Raw genomic sequence first — 17,977 nt, forward strand, 5'->3', positions numbered from 1 at the left:
TTGGATCTAGTATATTTAAGCGTTATGTAATAAATTAAGATTTGATGTAGGGTATAAGAAGGTGCTTTAAGGAATAATGAATGAATATATATATGAATGAATATACGAACGAATGAATATACGAACGAATGAATGAAAGAAAGAAAGAACGAATGAATGAATGATGAAAAAAGAATGTCTGGATGAACAATGAATGAAAGAATGAATTAAAGCATATTTGTTCATTCTTATGAAATTTTTAAAAATGAAAGAATGAATATATAAAGCATATTTGTTCATTCTTATGAAATTTTTAAAAATGAATAGTGATTTCACAACAGGTTTTGAATAGGAATTCGAAAAAAAAGAGATGGAGATATCTGAGTCTAAAATATCCAGCAGTTGTGTAAAAGATTCAAATAAAAGTTCAGAAGATTATTTCAAAGATTATCAGGCGTAAGCTTTTCTACTTTTTGAGATCCAAGGGCCTATAAGTAGATGAAAAAAATAGAAATATATATTGTAAAATAGATAAAAGAGATAGGTTTAGGGGGTGGAGATAACATGAAAGAGAGACAAGGAAAGAGAGCGGTGACAAAAGAGGAAGTGTGGTTGACGTAGATAGAAGGGGAACTTGATTATTGTATAATAAGGAAATCGCGAGACCCAGATTAAAACCTTTCCTAAGATAACTTTACCAAACACGCTATTTGAAAACCATACTAAAAATTCATTTAGACCTGTATAAGAAATTTGATTTTTATTCATTTCATGTCTTATTACTTTTATTATATTATCCATAGTTTCATATTTCCTTAGATTTGCATTTTCTCTTCATTTCTATAATCCGTTTCCTTCAGATTTTCCCTTTCATCATTTTTTTTGTGTGAAATATTTCTACTATTTCCCCGTCTTTTGCTTCCTTTCCTTCTAGAGCTCCCTTATCATATCTGCTTATCTGTTTCCGTTCCTTTGCTTGCATGTATCCCCATTGTGTGTTTTGATTTATCTTCATTTTTATTTCTTTGGCCAAGTCAAAGCCGGAGTCAAAGTTTGGGGGGATGTCACGGCATATGCCTATGTGTCGCCGCTATATAGACCGCCTAAGCTTTTGATATCAGTAGACCTGCAAAATAAGTACGAAATGTGGGCATAACATTCAATGAATATCACACTCAATAAAGAATGATCATCCCCCGGATCATCTTAAAAGAGTTATAATATTTGAAGAAAAAAATATATAGGCCCCTCGTAGGCCCTATAGATTTGAGGGCTAAAAGTCAAAGTGATGCTAGCTACCAAAACCAAAGGCATCCACCGGCATCCATATACCGGAAGTAATCATGAGACCTATATCACGGATATGCACGCATAAAAAAGTACCAGTTCGTGCACGGTGCGCATGCCATGCCTAGTCTGCTATGCAGACTCTGAATGGCTCATGAGGTAGGATCTGCTATTGGTTTGCGAAGCAAACCAGCCTGAAAGGACGAGCGTAGCGAGCCATTTCAGACTTCTGCAGCCTCAGTAGACCTAGTCTGCTATGCAGACTCGTTGAATCAGCTAAGGTACACACACTGCAGATGTGGGTCTACATTTGTAGACTATGCCATGCCCGATATCGTATCGGTACGAGAGATTTGGATGCGGTCACATCATATCATCGGTATGTGAAAAACAACGAACGTAGAGGGCAGCAACACACAAGCGTGTTGCTCTAAGGAAGGTCAACTCGATACGCGCATGCAACTGAGCTGCGCGCATATTTTATTGTTCATGACAACGAAATCAAATGCCGATCCAATACAACAACAAATTAGTAGTGATCAAGAAACGAATATGAAAGAATATGACTACAACGATATCAAAGATAACATTAAAAAATATGTTGAGGGATATACATAAATATGAAAACATACTTTGATATTTAAAACTTTACAAATGCAAGTTTCAGGAAACTAAAATAATTACCAAATCGGTGATTGTTGTTATCAGCGATTTCACCAGACGGCTGACTTAGGTGATTTGCGCCGAGACGATTTTGTGACCACTCGCAAAGCATTTCGGGATTGAATATGTCCCCCTTATTTTCTCTGGGCTCTTCGCTGAACCCATCATCATTCTATGCTTAAGCTACATTATGCTCCGTCGTCTGCTTAGATTTCAACCCCCTAGTCTAGCACTGGTACGTACTTGTTCTGCTAGGCGTCGATCAGCATTTATCTGCAGTCCATATAGGCCGTGACTCATTTATTTATTTATTTATTAGAGCAGGCAGCAATGCCAATGGGTATTTAAAAAAATAATTCACGTATCTATCAGTAGTATGTTATCATTTCTTTTCACCATTTTCCCCAAAACTTATAAATTTAGAAATACATTCCAATCAGTAATAAGTGAAGTCTACATCTAACATAGATCTTGATCATGTTGATCGATAGACCAAAAGCTTCAGTCTCTGTATTTTGGTTGCTCTGCTGAACTGCGCTGGCTCACTCACCGATGGAGATTAAAGTAAAATGTCAGAAATTGTTGAATAAATCCCCAGAAACGATGGTTATTCCTGTCTAGTTGATCGATAGACCCAAGTCTAAAGATCTAGAAAACTTTATTTGTCTAACTAGACTGTAGACAAATGCTTTGACCAGTCTCTATCTGTTTGTTGAAGATGTTGTTCCACACTGGATATCTAAGTAGATCTAGAATATATATAGATCTAGCACGTCTTGTTGGTATGAGTTGGTATGAGTCTATGCAACAATAAAAAAATACTAAAATAATAATCAACTCAAAACAGACGAATTCCACATTGTCTTTATAGTATAGGACGCCTAAATCTAGACCATTTGAGGGTTGGTCCATGCAAGCTAAGTTTGGTTCAATTAAGGCCAGTCTGCATGGGCTAGCCGCTAGGAGGTTATGATTTTTTAGTCCGTTAAATGCCTACATACAGGGTAAAGTCTAGATCTAGAACTAGAAGATTATATGGTTGACAAGTTACCGTTAGGCATTAGCGTTAGGCATGAAATCTTTAAAATTCAGTCAGAAAATGCATAAAAATAAAATCACGACGAGCTCAGTCACTTTGCTCTTTCACTTTCGAAATTTATCCAAAAAAAAAAACGCGTTCTGCCAGCCAAGCCCAGGCCATGCAGGCCCATGAAAATTTACCAATTGCAATATGGCAAACAAATTATGTAAAAGTATTTAAACATTGATTGCACAGAATCAATGGTCAAATTAAGATATGGATGCTGTCTATCAAGTCTACTTTCTACCCAAAATCAGAAATTAAGATGGTCTAATCTATCTAGCCCCCATTTCTAGTCTAGGCCTAGATCTATAACTAAGGTTTCTAACGCAAAACGAATGTCGATGATGGCACTCTGCAAACGATGTAACATTGCAATCAATTTCCCTCAATTGGCTGATTTTCTTAGAAATTATTGAAGAAAACCAGGGAAAATGTGAATAGGTGGCCGTTTATTCAAGCTTTAATTTGGCTTTGGAAGTTTGGTTGCTCAATGATTATCGACCTTCGACGCGACGCAGCGCCTGCATGGCTGTGCAGCTCAGCTGCAGCGCAGCGCGCAGCCAATGCAATGCATCCGATGCATGGGGTTTTTTTTCGCCGTCCATAGTCTCGGACTCGAAGTTGAAATTAGACCCGGATTTCGGGGATGCAGCTTCTTCTATTAAGATTTATAGACTTAAAAGTCAAATGCAATTTAAAATTTGAAATCTGACCTTGAACAATCATCGTTGATAAACATCAGCCCTGAAGCAATTGCACTTCAAATCAGACCAGGCAAATTAGATGTCATTGTCTATGTTGCTAGAAGATCTATGACGAGTCGACTGAAGCCCCAGCGCATCATCAACGTCACTAGTTAGCTACGCGACCGGCCCAGACTCGGCGCACCCAGGCCAGAAAAATGACCTCGATTATTACGGTGGTTGTCTATGCATTTATTAGTGGTGCAGCGAAATTCAGCAGAGGAAAATAAGAGATAAGAGGGATCCTCGTCATAGACTTAATATTCCAAAATGAGAAAAAATGTCAAAATCATGATTATTTAAGCTAAATAATTTCTTTAAAATTAAAATTAATATTTTTAATATTTCTACCCAGAATAACCGATCTAATAATTGTTCATTAAAAAATATTTGAAATTAACAAATGAAAAAAAATCAACTCGACAAATTTCCGAAAAGTCCCCCTTATTTTTTAGAGTGGTCACAAAATTCGAGCGGAGTTAACCTTCCTTAGAGCAACACGCTTGTGTGTTGCTGCCCTCTACGTTCGTTGGTGAAAAATTCATGCGAGAAGCAGCGACAGTGACCTACTATTGAGAACCGTGTGTTTATAATAGAGACACAATTGCGTCACACCTGTCTCATGCTGTCTTTCGCTTCATTTCACGATTTATACACCCTACTTCTAAAGGAATGCTAGGTTTACGACTTTAAAAAACCTGAATTTTTTACTCGACCACAGCCTATGCTATTTAATACTCGGACTTCAGAATCTGATCATTCACCGTGCAACGCAGAGAGCAGAGCCAGCATCACCGGGAGACATCATCTACGGAACCGTGACAAGACTCGTCCCTAGCGGGCTGAACATGCATCTTGTGGTATTTTGATCCATGCCGAAATTTGTTTGACTTCAGTGCGAGTGCAGAGTTTAGAATGAACAGAAAGAATGAATGTTCCGACCATTGATGTTTAGTTCATACAAATAGTAGGTCTACAGCCTATGCTACCTATGGGCCCAAGAATAATTTCTATAATACTTTTTGTCAAAAACATTAATTACAAATCAATATAGAATCAATATCTTTGTCATTTGTTTTGTTCTTAGTCTTACATGAGGACAAAAATTATCTCTAACGTTGAGGATAATATTTTCTTCCGACTCGTTTGATTTTAAGAGTATACTTTCTTGGTCTATTCCCACACAAAGTTCAAATCAATGTCTCTAATTCTGAAACCCAAAATGGATCCAAATTCGAACCAGAAACCAGATCTGCCTGCACTCCCGAAGAGCTTGAGTGGGCTTCTGAATGCCAACAGTGGAACTAGCCGAGAAATGGGTAGAATTTTAGCCCACCAAACGAACATACAGGACAGTCTGGCAGCTGGATTTTCTCCGAGCCATGTCCATAAGAGCGGAGGACGGAAAAAGAGGAAGCGCATTGAAATACCAAGAGGAAATCTAGATGCTGCATTGGCCTTGCTTAGAAAAGAAATGGTAAGCTTCTGAGTAAAATTGGCAAGGGGGTAATGATATTGAATATAAAACAATGTGACATAAAAAATTGTGAATACGTATAGTAGGCTATTAAATCCTTTTGAGAAGAATTCCATTAGTAATAAATTTAATTTGTAATTGATGTAATGCTAACAAGGATGATGGACCAAATATTCCTAATATGATTTTTGGCCTCTACAATGTCTGAAATTATTTTTGTGACACTTAATTTCCACCTTAAAAAGATATCATCCATCAAGAATAATCATTCAGGCTTGTAGCCTTATAAATCATTATTTCTATCCTTATAATTTATTCATGGTGGTGGTGATGATGGTGATGATGGTGATGGTGGTGGTGGTGGTGGTGGTGATGATGATGATAGTGGTGGTGATGTTTATCATTTATTCAACATCATTATTTCATTTTCACCATATTTTTATTATGATTATTATGGTTATTATATATATTCATAAATTCATAATCATGAATATTTCTGGATGATTTCATTGACAGGTTGGTCTTCGTCAGCTGGATGTATCTCTCTTGAGTGAGCTATGGTCTTTAAATGAATCCATCCAAGATTATAAGTCAGACATGGAGAAGGTGGTTGATAGCTCTTCGGATCTGGACCCTGATGACTCTCAGCTCAGCCAACTATCGGCTCTAGATGAAGAACAAATGGAGGATTAACTGTGGACCTAGTCCCACTATTAGCATAGACCAAGAACCAAGATGAAAGCTAACTAGTTGTGCTTGATGAACAACCCATGGAAAAACAATTTATACCCTTGGATATACACATGTGGTCTGTCTGTAACCAATTTCAAAGGTTACAAAGAGATGAGAGATGAATGTGTTTTGGTCAAGTGTTTTTACTATTGATATTCATGTCAGCACCAAATGATGGAAGTCGGAACCAAGATAGTTTGCACCAAAGGATGGAAACCATACAAAAAGTATCCTTTTCAAGAGAACAGAAGAGGGTCTCCATGAATCACTTTAACAACATTTTATTATTTTTGTAATATGTTGATGATTCTTACCTGATTGCTAGCAATTAGGGGACCTACAGCTTGAGGTCCTCTCTGAGGGACCTACAGTGTATGGTGAATCTTACATCACTATTAAATTTTGCATATGTTGGGGTCGTGTGTACTTTGAATTGATAGTGATTTATTATGAAGTAGAACAGTTGTATGGACCTAATCAAGGCCTTGAGTCCTGGTAGACCTAGTCTTAAAGCCTAGTCCTAGGCCAAGATACTTTCCAGCATGAGCAAACTATATGACCTTTTGATGAAGAAAAATAGTGTGAAAGAATCAGTGTGTTCAGTTTTTCTTATTGGATGTCCAGAAAAATTACCTTTCACTATTTGAGCAATGTTCAAAATTTTGTGAAAGTGTCATAACTACAATGATAGCTACTGTTTTGCAATTTGTTTTGAAGTGGGAAAATTAAAATATGGTATGGTTGAATACTGAATTTTTGAAGAAATACTCATTGACAGTAAGAATAAGACTCATGCAGACTGCTGCAAGTCAAAGGGATTTGCTTAAAATTTGCTTTTATGCCTCAAGTGACACGTGAATGAATTTTGCATGCCTGATGAATAAAAATCATTTGTTGAATATAAGGAGAAATGTCAATGTTGCACGCATTTCAGATAAAGCTTTTTGCTGTACAGTGTATTTAAGAATCATTTAATGATTTTGCAATTGCATGAAGTAAAGAGTAAAGATTATTTATGTCCATGGCAGCCTAGTTTCACTAAATAAAGTACTGATTTTACGAAACTTTGGTTGTGTGATGGAAAAGATAGTTAAAGTAATTCCACCTTGAGATACGAGCCCACAACAGGTGCATATTTATTTCAATCACTGGTTGAATTAAATTTAAGATAAAAAATATACTTTTTGGTCTGAACCAATATTGAGTAAAGAGGGAACTTGTACATGTCAGATGGGTTGAACAACACAAAAGTCTGTGTAAAGCTTACACAATATTTCCTTAAAATTTACAGAGGATAATGTAGTGTTATACAACAAACATCAAGTTCTGTTGTAATCCAACATTAGGTTTACTGAACCTTTGAAAAGTGTGGGTTCTTTCTAACTGCATTGTAAAATTTGTTGTTTCTTGATATGGTTCTTAATTAATTTCTTATTCAATGTTTTTGTTCAACCTAAGATTTAGGTTGAAAGGATGAACAAAAGCTACAAGTTGTGAATTAATGGCAGTTAGTAAAATCATTTCCATCATTACCCAAAATCTGATTTTCTTTCTATCCTTTGGCAATTTAAGTAGAATACAACTTGCTTGTTTCATATTATCAAAGATGGTCCCTCTCTCACCTTTTATTCTCAGTGTGTGAATATGGAATGTACATTGTACTTTGTAGCTTCTTTCATGTATGAAAGGATAAGTTGAATATAAAAAGGAAAGTTATCAACTCATTTGTACTCCTAGACACTTTACTCTTGTAGATGTGTAAAATATGTTCTGTTCTTGTTTCTTGCCAGTGTACATGAATGTAATCAGGTTGTGCAAGAAAATAAGATTAATCATTCATTTGTTATGTAAGAATCATTGGTAAACCTTGCTTGTAAAGCTAAAACTGTTGTGCCTTGCCAAGTGATGGTATTTTGTGGAAACAAACTGTTTAGCATATCATAAGGAATATGATTAAGAAAAAAGATGTGTACAGAAGCAAAAATATTAAAAATGTGAATATAAAAAATAGAATGCTCATTAAAGAATATCCATTCTCAGGAATTCAAGTGTGCATTCTATTGGCTAATAATTTTTAGTTTTTCTGTATCTTTTTAAAAAGTACTTACAAAAGTCATCAACAGTATTATACATTTGATAATCACTTGCCATGGGGTGTTGTTTACGTGTAACACTGTTTTGTAACAAGTTTATTGTTTGTTTACTTTCCTATGTGTGGTTCATTGTTTTGGTTTGAAAATCTATTTTTTTGTATCGTTTGATTTCTATAGTTCAGCCATGCCATTTCTTTGAGCAATCTTTTACTATGGAACAATTTGTTAAATAATGATTTGTACATTGGAATGTGCCAACATAAAAATACTGTCCAGATATGCCATTTGTTTGTCCAACTCATTAATAAGATGAAGCTTCTTGCCAAGTATTGTGTAGTTTGGTATTATCAATCAGATTGCAATAGGTGAGGTCAGTAAATTTAATTTCAGGATTAATAGGGAAGTTGGCATCAGGAAGGAGATATGTAGAAAAACAGGAAATGTGTCATGTAAATTGTGCAACGTTGCTCATATTTTGGCTGAAAAACATGAAGGTACAGGGTATTATCTACAGTGACCAGGTGCCTTTTACACAAAGATTTTAATAGATGTTGATCTTACAGTTACATTTGATTTGTTTCTTGATTGTGTTTAATGATCAGTGTCATGGAGATAAGTCTTGTAAAGACAAATAAACCACCAATGTATTGGTAATGGATGTCAGAGCTCCTGAATGCACAATATTGAATTTATTTTGCTACGTCTTTCAGAAAAAAGTTTTGACTCCACAGGATTTTTGCAAGCAACCTGTGACATGCAAATTGACTCACCGGGTGAAAAAAAAGATTTGTCATTTGTTGCATGTGTCTGTCCGCAAAACTGTGTCTACATGTATGGTATGCATGACAGCCATTCATAAAAACATGTTGGTTTATAAACTACATGTATAGATTCAATCAGCCTGGTTTAACAAGTAGTATGGAATTGGTACAAATTGCATTTTCTGAACATAGTGAAATTCTTGTCCTTGCCTTGATGGTCAAGAAAACTTTTCATTGTTATTTCTGTACAAGGAACTTTTAAAGATCATACTAACTTGAAAATTTAAAGTGAAAAGCACATGCAGGTAACTGCATTACCATACTGCCATCATTTTTTAAATTTTCACTGTTTTTCAGTTTAAAATTTAAACTGAAAAACAGTGAAAATTATATCTTCAACTTTTAAACAGTTTTCTTTTGGCAAAACATTTTTGTTATGTTACTATTAACCTTATTAGATTTTTTTACCCAAAATTGCATTAATATTTGGAAAGAATAATTTTCATGAATAACAAATCATATTTGTCTGTGACAAAAGTGGAATTGACATGTGCCTTTCTACATGAATTTTGAAATTATTTGTTACTTGGCTATGTGTATGAGTTCTTTTGTTGCGCCAAACTGATTCACGATTAAAGTTTAAGGCAATAAGAAATGCCTGACTATTTTGCCGTCTCTCTCTCTTCTCTTAATGGTAGTTTTATCAACTTACATGGTCTGGAACTCTTCCTCCTTCACACCCCCCCCCCCTATTCATCTGACCTTCTGCAACAAAAAAGGGAATTTCATGTTTTCTCACTGAGAAAGAGCACCTTCCTAGCATCAATTTGAATGTTTGCATTGAACGTATATACACATAATCATTAGCCAAAATACATATGATATAATTTCAGTGTTGATGAATACCATTCTTTACACCACACATATTGATAAGGCCTTTTGGGGTTTTTGCTTTTGGCCATCAAAAAGCAGTATTTCCCAAACTGTTTATTCAAGAAAAGTGCAAGTGCCATTTTTGTTACTGTGACTTTTAACACATAATTCATAAAATACATGTACATGTAGCTTGGGATCTGTTGTTTCATGAGCATGGTTAACACATCAGATGCTTGTCTCGGTCATGTGGCTCAATTACATCCTGTCTGCATACCATTTGAGGTACATGTATGGGTTGCCAGTCAGTCGGGCTTCAGGGGTCATTAACTTGACAGTATTATGCATGCCCGTACATGGAAGACTTGTGAAATTGGCTTGTTATATCAAAATAACTTTTTATATCAAAACATCTTTATGTAGTGTTAGTATGAATAAGGAGTTTAATGTGAAGTCACCAATAGTTTGTAGCACATATTTGCTGCCTCATTGACCGGTTTGAATATTTGTTAGCACTCGTCTAGTGTGTCATTGAAGCAATGAGTCATTACTTTGTATCACAATTGTGTAATGTAAAGTCATCCCGACATTCTTCAAAATCAAGACAAAATGTTGCAATATTAGATTGGTATTAAAGAAGGAATATTTGCTTATTTTTTGCGACATCTTGTACAATGAAATGTGTAATATGTACATAGATGTTTTGTAGCTGTGTAAGTTATTTGCAATACAATCAATTGAATAAGAAGGAACTCCCTGATGTTGAAAGTTACATTGTACCATTCAAAGTTGATTGACTCAAATGACAACCATCAATACAATTACCACCATCTTCCTCATCATCATCAATCAATCATCATCACCACCACCATCATCATCATCACCATCATCGTCATCATCATCATCACCACCATCATCATCCCCACCATCATCACAATTACCACCATCTTTCCTCCTCATCATCAATCAATCATCACCAGCACCACCATATACCACCTTTACCATCATTCTTATCATCTCTTTGTGTTATCAGAAATATATCTTGAAAAGGCAAACTTAAGTTTGAAATATGACACATCTGATTTAAAATCCATTTTGTCTATATTTGATAATCTCTGATGAATTTCAGAATGTGATAACTCAGTAATGTATTGTTTGATCTGCATTTATTAATGCCCCAGTACTTTAATTTTATTCTTCATATTTATTGAACAAAACTATCAGCACATAGCAGTTTACATGTATTACATAATTGTTAATTGATAGTCTTTTGACATTACCTTGCAAATTGATAGGAATAAGTGTTTGATTACTTGTGTACATTCATTTAATGAAAGCCTAGAGTGACATAGTTCCCATTTCATGAAATCCCTGCTAGTCTGAGTGTAAAGAGAAACATGTTAACACATTTCTCTGTAAGATGTTATGACTTGGAAGTCTTGAAAACAATTTTGTGAAACTGCCCCTGGTTCAGTTGATGCTCTAGATGTGAGTAGTAGTTTAGATTGCAGTACTAATACTTCACAACTCTGCCTTATTGTGTTCATACAAGGTTGGTATTAATGGAAACCAAATACAAATTCTTTGGAAGCATTGAAAACGTGTCTGTGTGTTTTGATTACATGTTACTCTTGAATTAAACATTCATGTAGGGGATTGAAGTGAGAGTTGAAAGAGAACAATGTAATTGGAGATGATTGGGGAGAGAGATTTTGAGTATGAAAGTTATAAGTGCACCATGGTGACATCAAGATAATTTGGAGCAAGGTTGATATTAATGGAAACTGAAATTTTCTAAATTTATTTGATGCATGTTATTTCTTGTCAACATATTTGCCACCCACGGCCAGAGAAATCCAGAAAAACAATAACTGGAAGAGGGGGGGGGGGGGGAAGAAAAAGGAAAATGAGAAAGCATTTTCTCTTTCCTTTCCTTTTTCACTTTTTAAAACTTTTCTTCAAATGTTTGTTTCTAACCTTGTGAGGCTCTGGGGTGAAATTCGATGGCCCCGTTATTGACTGGCTTTGAGGGAGAAACCATACATTCCCAAAGTAGTCTCATATTTCCCAAAGTAGTTCCATATTGCCACAAGTCTTGACTAGGTCAATGAGAGTCTACTGAGGGAGAGAAATGTGTGGTATTTCCAGAAAATTGCTAATCAATATTATTACCTGCAGCTGTAAAATGTTTAATTCAATCTACATGTATTATTATGGAGCAATTTTTTGCTTGTCACAAGGATTTCAATTTATTAGTGATCTTTGAGAAATAATTGTGGCTATGTAATTGTGATGTAAATTATTACAGCGCAGGCGCACACCTTACATGGCTCACATGCACGTAACATACACATTATCTTGATGTCACCCTACAGGCTCAGATATAAAATTACTATGCAGATGTTTGAAAGCTCTATAGTGTCACACAAATGGACAAGTACAACCATTACTGATATCAACATGATAGATTTATTCTTCAGTTACATATTTACATTTTGTGTCTTGTTAAAGTACCTTTGATCATTGGGGGAAGCAAGAGGAAATTCCCCATTAAGTCTGCATTCATCATACTTTATCTAAAAATAAAAAGTTAATAAAAAATTTACATGCAATGTACACTATGCAATCCCTGTTGAATCAAAAGGAAGGTTGTAAATATTCAATTTATAGAAAAGGTTTGGGTGATAAATTGGTAGGTTATTTCATAAATAAAATCTGACGGTGAACTGATAATGGTCATAAAGTTAAAGATATTTTTTAAAAACCTGATAAGAAAAATGAAAAAGGTTTAGCAGACATAGCAACAAGCAATGTACAAAAATAGATTATGAGAATTGAGGCTCATTTTTGAAAATATATCAAAAATATGTTAACTTGGAGAAGTAATGTGTTGGAATGGGACTACAGACCAATTTTTTATTCATCATAATTGAATATTCCATGTAATTCAGGTGGAAAAATATTTTTTTCAAAGGAATTAAAATTATAATTGAGGCATCAGAGCATCTGGGTAGACAAAATATTCATTCTTTATACATTAACAGTTAAGCACTTCTCAAGCAGTTGTCAACAGAACAGTTGTATACATATAGTGAACGTATTAATTCAACAATAATGTGGACACGTATGCTGACGATGTTGAAATAATACTTGGAAAATTGAGCATGCTACCTTTTATCTTAGTAGTATTCAGTTTGAAATGAAACTACATATTTTGCAAATCATTTTATCAGGACTGAATTTAGGAAGTTCTATGTGGGATATGTCAATGTATGGTATAACAAGTAGATATTTGTAAGAGAATAACATTAACTGATACAGCTGTGCATAAAATAATTAATGATAATCTCTCCTTCTCTTCAATCACAAGCCTTCATGTCTCAAGACCATTTTGGATCTGATCCAAACTCTTACAAACAGTACCCCCTGTTCAACCAAACGTGTACATACCACACTAAAACCCAGAATCAATCTTATCCATGAAGAAAAATATTCTCATAACTTGTACAATAATTTTACATATATGACTGATTTTTGTGACTAACAAACTAGATGTGAAATTATAGAAAAAAAGCATCAACACTGTCATCATCAGCATCATAAAGAGGTATGATCATTGTATTTATTATTTAAGGAGGTATATGAATATTGCTACCAGGGAATGTTCATTGCAAATGTTCAAATACAAATTCATTTGAAAGACCGGAAGTCAGAAAGTCATCAAATCACAATATCTTCATTAATTTATAATAGAAAAACACAAAATGTACAAACCACATCCATTTAAAACATTTTGCATATATATCTTACAAATTTATAAATGCAGTTTAATTGATATTGTTTTATACATCATAGTTCATAACCAAGTAAGTTCAATATCTTACAATGAAAGAAGCACACGTGAATATAGGCTGGACTGAATATTCTGAATGGAATGCTGGATGGAATAAAGAAGGCATAATAGAGATTTATTCTTTACAAAACCATATATACAATGTATAGTTTTATCACAAAGCTATAAAAAACAAGTTACACTTAAATTCATGTTTCATTTCAATGCAGTTCTCAAATCCCAAAATTGCAGGGTATTCTCCAATTGGATCATTTAAAAATATGCTAGCTTTGCATGAAAAGGAAGATTTTCACTGTATCATTCACATGGTTTCAATGCAGCACATTGTTAAATCATTACAAAATCCTTTCATCATTGCTTTAAAAAATCACACACTATCACTGGATCATAATCATTGCATATTATCACTACATCATTTATATCTGCTTCAAAACATCCAATCATATAAAGGTTAGAAAATCATTGGATCAAATACCAAGATTATCACTTAGATAACAAATGTCATAATCGTCGCACGCACCACGAACCGTCCTCTCTGCGCACTTCTATGCGAAAGTTACTTTTGCAGAAAACGCATTTAAAGAAAAGTTTTTTTTCAAACCAGCAATAAGTGCATCTACTAGGAGAGCAAATTATTTACCAGTGTCTTCGTTAAAAAGTTCAGGTTCCAAAGTTTCATCCCGTATCTTTATATTTTCTTGAAGTTAATTATTTACACCACAGTGGGCAACGTAACAGAGAGGACGGTTTGTGGAATAGATACAGTGCGCTTAACTTTCGCATCGAAGTGCGCAGAGAGGACGGTTCGTGGTGCGTGCAACGATATATCCAATAAAGGAACAGCTCTAATTAATTTACAAGTAATGAACTAAAAATGTGAACAGATTACAATCACGCAGGACTATCGAATCATAATCACAGGTCTTTTACAACATGCAGTAATTTTCATTCATTAATGTATCACTGAGATAACTGTACTATTTACAAATTACCACATTGTTCATTAATAATACTTGATAACATTTAAAAAATAACAATTGAAAGAATTTTTGCCATATTGATGTAAAAATACCGAATCAGTAGTTTCACAAATTTGAGAAGATATGAAAATTATAGCCAATTGACATAATCTAAGGTAAATGGACATGAGTGGACTTTCAGAGTCCCAGAAAGCAATTTCCAGTCTCCAAAATAAAGGAGAAAAAGTCATTCCTCAAACTGAATATCTATTTTCTAAAAACATTTCAAAGGCACCTATAAATGTGTAGTTTCGTCTGATTTCTTTTGTGCCTATCACCCCTCCCCACATCACATACATGTAATTCTTTAATAGCATTTGTGACTTCAATTGCAATCTACATCTGAATCCTTAATTAGCTTTAAGACGAGGTCTGCTATACTTGATCTTCTGCAACGGCAGGTTTTTCTTTCTCATCTGAAGATCTAGACCAGGAAAAAATAAAATGTTAGAAATGCTAGCTGACATCTACTGCATTATTTCTTTGGTCTTGACTATAAAACTATGAAACAGAAAATATGGCATTCTACTATCATTATAGCAATATATTTTCCCAGATGTGCTAATTCAAATTGAAAGTCATTTATATTTCCAATACAGAATACTATATATATATTAGAAATCCCTGACTTAAAATGGTATTTCGCTTATTATACAGGAAAGAAAACATAAAAGCAGACAGAAATTGGTCCAGTCTAACTTCATTGTTAAAGTGCCTATATCACATTTTGCTACCAAAGTATGACCAGTTACAAAAATCTAGTTTCACTGAGAACATATTTTTGTAAAAGTGATGATGAAATTGTATCATTTTTTCCCCAGTGGAATAAAAATGCAGGAACTCACCCAGACTGAGCGTCATTAGAGCCAAGATCCATGGATGCCTTGATGTTATTAGATTGGAGAAACTTTGTCGCCCAAGACGGCATCTCTCCATTTTTAGTCTGCTCCTTGTTTCTTTTCTTCTTCAATTCCTTCGGTAGTTCTGGTTTCTCAACAGTCAGTGTGTCTGAAGGGATACACATAATTTTTAGAGTATGTATTATTACTCAATGGTCCTTACTGCCAAGTGAATGTATATATTTCAAGTTTCTTTTCTGCAATGATTCTAAATCTGTGTATAATTCAACAATCTTAACATAAGTTTTTAAATATTCCTTTTAGTTAATGTAACACTCCCTTCTTCAATCAGTCAAGGGGAGTTTCTTGTTAATGATTTTCATTCACAAATTTCCCCTCGGCCAATAGGATCCAAAGATTTCACTACCTTACAAACATTGTCAAGGAAGTCACTGACTAATGGCATAAATCATATAACATACACTCCCCAGATTACCACTATTACATTTCATATTTGATTTCAAATCTTCAATGATATCAAGCAATAGCAAAAGATCAAATTTATCCTTTAAATTTGTTTAAACAATAAAATCTTACTAAATAGGTTCATTATTGCGGATTGAAAAAATCGCTAGAGGGTATTCATTTGTCTCGCAATCTACTATGGTCAACAAGGAAATTCGTGATCACTCTCGCAAAAAGTGTTCACTGGCTTTCTAGGAAATTCGTGATCACTCTCGCAAAAAGTGTTCACTAGCTTACAAGATAGGTTATAGGCAAAAGAACCTATGCATGAAACTATTGGTCTGAGAGGTATCCCGGGTTTGTGTATTTTGGGCAACCCGTATATTCTAGGTGGCTGTTTCTGTGTGGGCTTTATCTTTTTGTATGTAGCCTCATCTAGAACTTTGTCTTTCTTTAGTGTCAGTAACGTACTGGTCAGTTTGCGACACATTCGATCTGTGGGGTCTTTCTTTAGCATTTTATACGGACCAGAGCTCAGAAGCTCGGTCATTTTGTCTTCGTAAGAGGTACTATCTAGAATGATTGTGGCACTACCCTTATCCGCAGGAAGGGTTGTGATGCTATCATCATTCTTGAGTGTCTTAAGAGCATCACGCATCTCTCTTGTGGTATTCGGTCTTGGAAGACGTGCTCTCTGTAGAATAGAATCTACATCTTTATGTGCGGCATCGGCCGAAACTGGGTCAATAAACTTGACCGCGGTTTCGACCTTAGCTACTATCTCGGTAATGGGCAATTTTTGGGGTGACACGGCAAAGGCGAGGCCTTTCTTAAGCAATTGCTCCTCGGTGGAGGTGATCTGTCTCGAGGATAGGTTAACAACCCATTTATCCTCATTCGCTAATGAGGCGGTGACCTTCTTCGATTTGGGTTGTATCAACTTTTCAAATTTAGCCTGTTGCCTTTTCTTGTATTTAGCGAAAACATCTGCGTAGATATTTTCATTAACCTTCAGAATGTCTGTACTATGTTGGGCTTGCATAGTCTCTTTGATATCGGCTTTCAAAGTTTCGTATTCTGTCTTTGCCGAATCAATCGTGCATCTAGTAAGAAAGATGCGTTCTTTTAGAAAACGGAGGGCGGCCGTTTCTGCTATCTTTCTTACTCCTTTGGTGTTCATAGGAGGTTTGACCCGCAGGTCTTTGGGAACCACTGACGCTTTAATGCAACGCACAAGAAAGGTCAAGTGGTTGGAAAATCGAGCAATCTTTTTACTACATCGTTCGTATCTTCGAGTCAACTTTAGGGCGGGGCGCCCATATGTTCGTTCAATAATACTAAATAGGTTCATTATTGCGGATTGAAATAATCGCTAGAGGGTATTCATTTGTCTCGCAATCTACTATGGTCAACAAGGAAATTCGTGATCACTCTCGCAAAAAGTGTTCACTAGCTTACAAGTTCACGAGCTTTCGAGTGCCGCTGCAACTCTTTATCAAGTGACAAGGATTGTCCGATATCGTACTGTATTTATACTAATCTCCAAGACCGTACGCACAAGCGCGAGAACAATAGGTGGGCACTGATCCGTTGTGTGATTGGTCAGGAGTTATGCAAAATATATGCAAATACGCCGTGGGTCGGCAATATGCAAATGAGACCAAAATTGGCGGGCTCGCTAGTTTCCCGTGGGCGGGGGTTGACTGGCTGAGCGGTCCCTCGATCGGGGCCGGGAACGATCGGGTCGGCGTGCACTGCCAGGTAAGGGGGTATTGTGCTGTCGGATGGTTCGCATCCAGAAATCGGGGATGTCGATCCCGCTGTCTCTGTTGAAGTTGTTAGGACAAAGACGTATACTAATAGCCTCCTTAATCCTGCGTGTATACCAATGTCTTTCTTTGGCAATGCAATGTACACCCTCCCAATCTGGGTGGTGTTGCTTCTCCCAAGCATGTTCTGCCACCGCGGATGTGTCGGTTCGCTGTAACCGAACATCGCGCTTGTGTTCAGAAATGCGTTCAACTATCGGTCGGGCTGTCTCTCCGATGTAAGACCCGTCACATCCCTGGCAAGGAATGTTGTATACTACGCCATCACGTCTGTGATCAG

General features: G+C 35.6%; 2 protein-coding genes across 3 annotated transcripts in view; one reads left to right on the top strand and one right to left on the bottom strand.

The window, feature by feature from the left end:
* Positions 1 to 4,475: 4,475 nt before the first annotated feature.
* Positions 4,476 to 11,283, top strand: LOC121418855 (leucine repeat adapter protein 25-like). Its single transcript, XM_041613037.1, has 2 exons — positions 4,476 to 5,233; positions 5,750 to 11,283. The coding sequence occupies exons 1-2, from the start codon at positions 4,955 to 4,957 to the stop codon at positions 5,924 to 5,926; spliced, it is 456 nt and encodes a 151-aa protein (XP_041468971.1). The 5' UTR covers positions 4,476 to 4,954; the 3' UTR covers positions 5,927 to 11,283.
* Positions 11,284 to 14,606: 3,323 nt separating this feature from the next.
* LOC121418856 overlaps positions 14,607 to 17,977 on the bottom strand; it is a 43,860-nt gene continuing 40,489 nt past the window's right edge. For both annotated transcript variants that reach the window (XM_041613039.1, XM_041613038.1), the window contains 2 exons: positions 15,410 to 15,572; positions 14,607 to 14,988 (listed from right to left, as the gene is read on the bottom strand). In XM_041613039.1, coding sequence (XP_041468973.1) covers positions 14,940 to 14,988; positions 15,410 to 15,572 — 212 coding nt within the window. In that variant the 3' untranslated portion in view covers positions 14,607 to 14,939. The remainder of the gene's footprint in view (positions 14,989 to 15,409; positions 15,573 to 17,977) is intronic.

Source organism: Lytechinus variegatus, chromosome 7 (assembly GCF_018143015.1).
Source record: "Lytechinus variegatus isolate NC3 chromosome 7, Lvar_3.0, whole genome shotgun sequence".
Taxonomy (NCBI): Eukaryota; Metazoa; Echinodermata; class Echinoidea; order Temnopleuroida; family Toxopneustidae; genus Lytechinus; species Lytechinus variegatus.

Coding starts and splice junctions, on each gene's coding strand:
- LOC121418855 (XM_041613037.1), top strand. CDS start 4,955: ATGTCTCTAATTCTGAAACCCAAAATGGATCCAAATTCGAACCAGAAA. Junction 5,234..5,749: donor CCTTGCTTAGAAAAGAAATG/GTAAGCTTCTGA, acceptor TTTCATTGACAG/GTTGGTCTTCGTCAGCTGGA.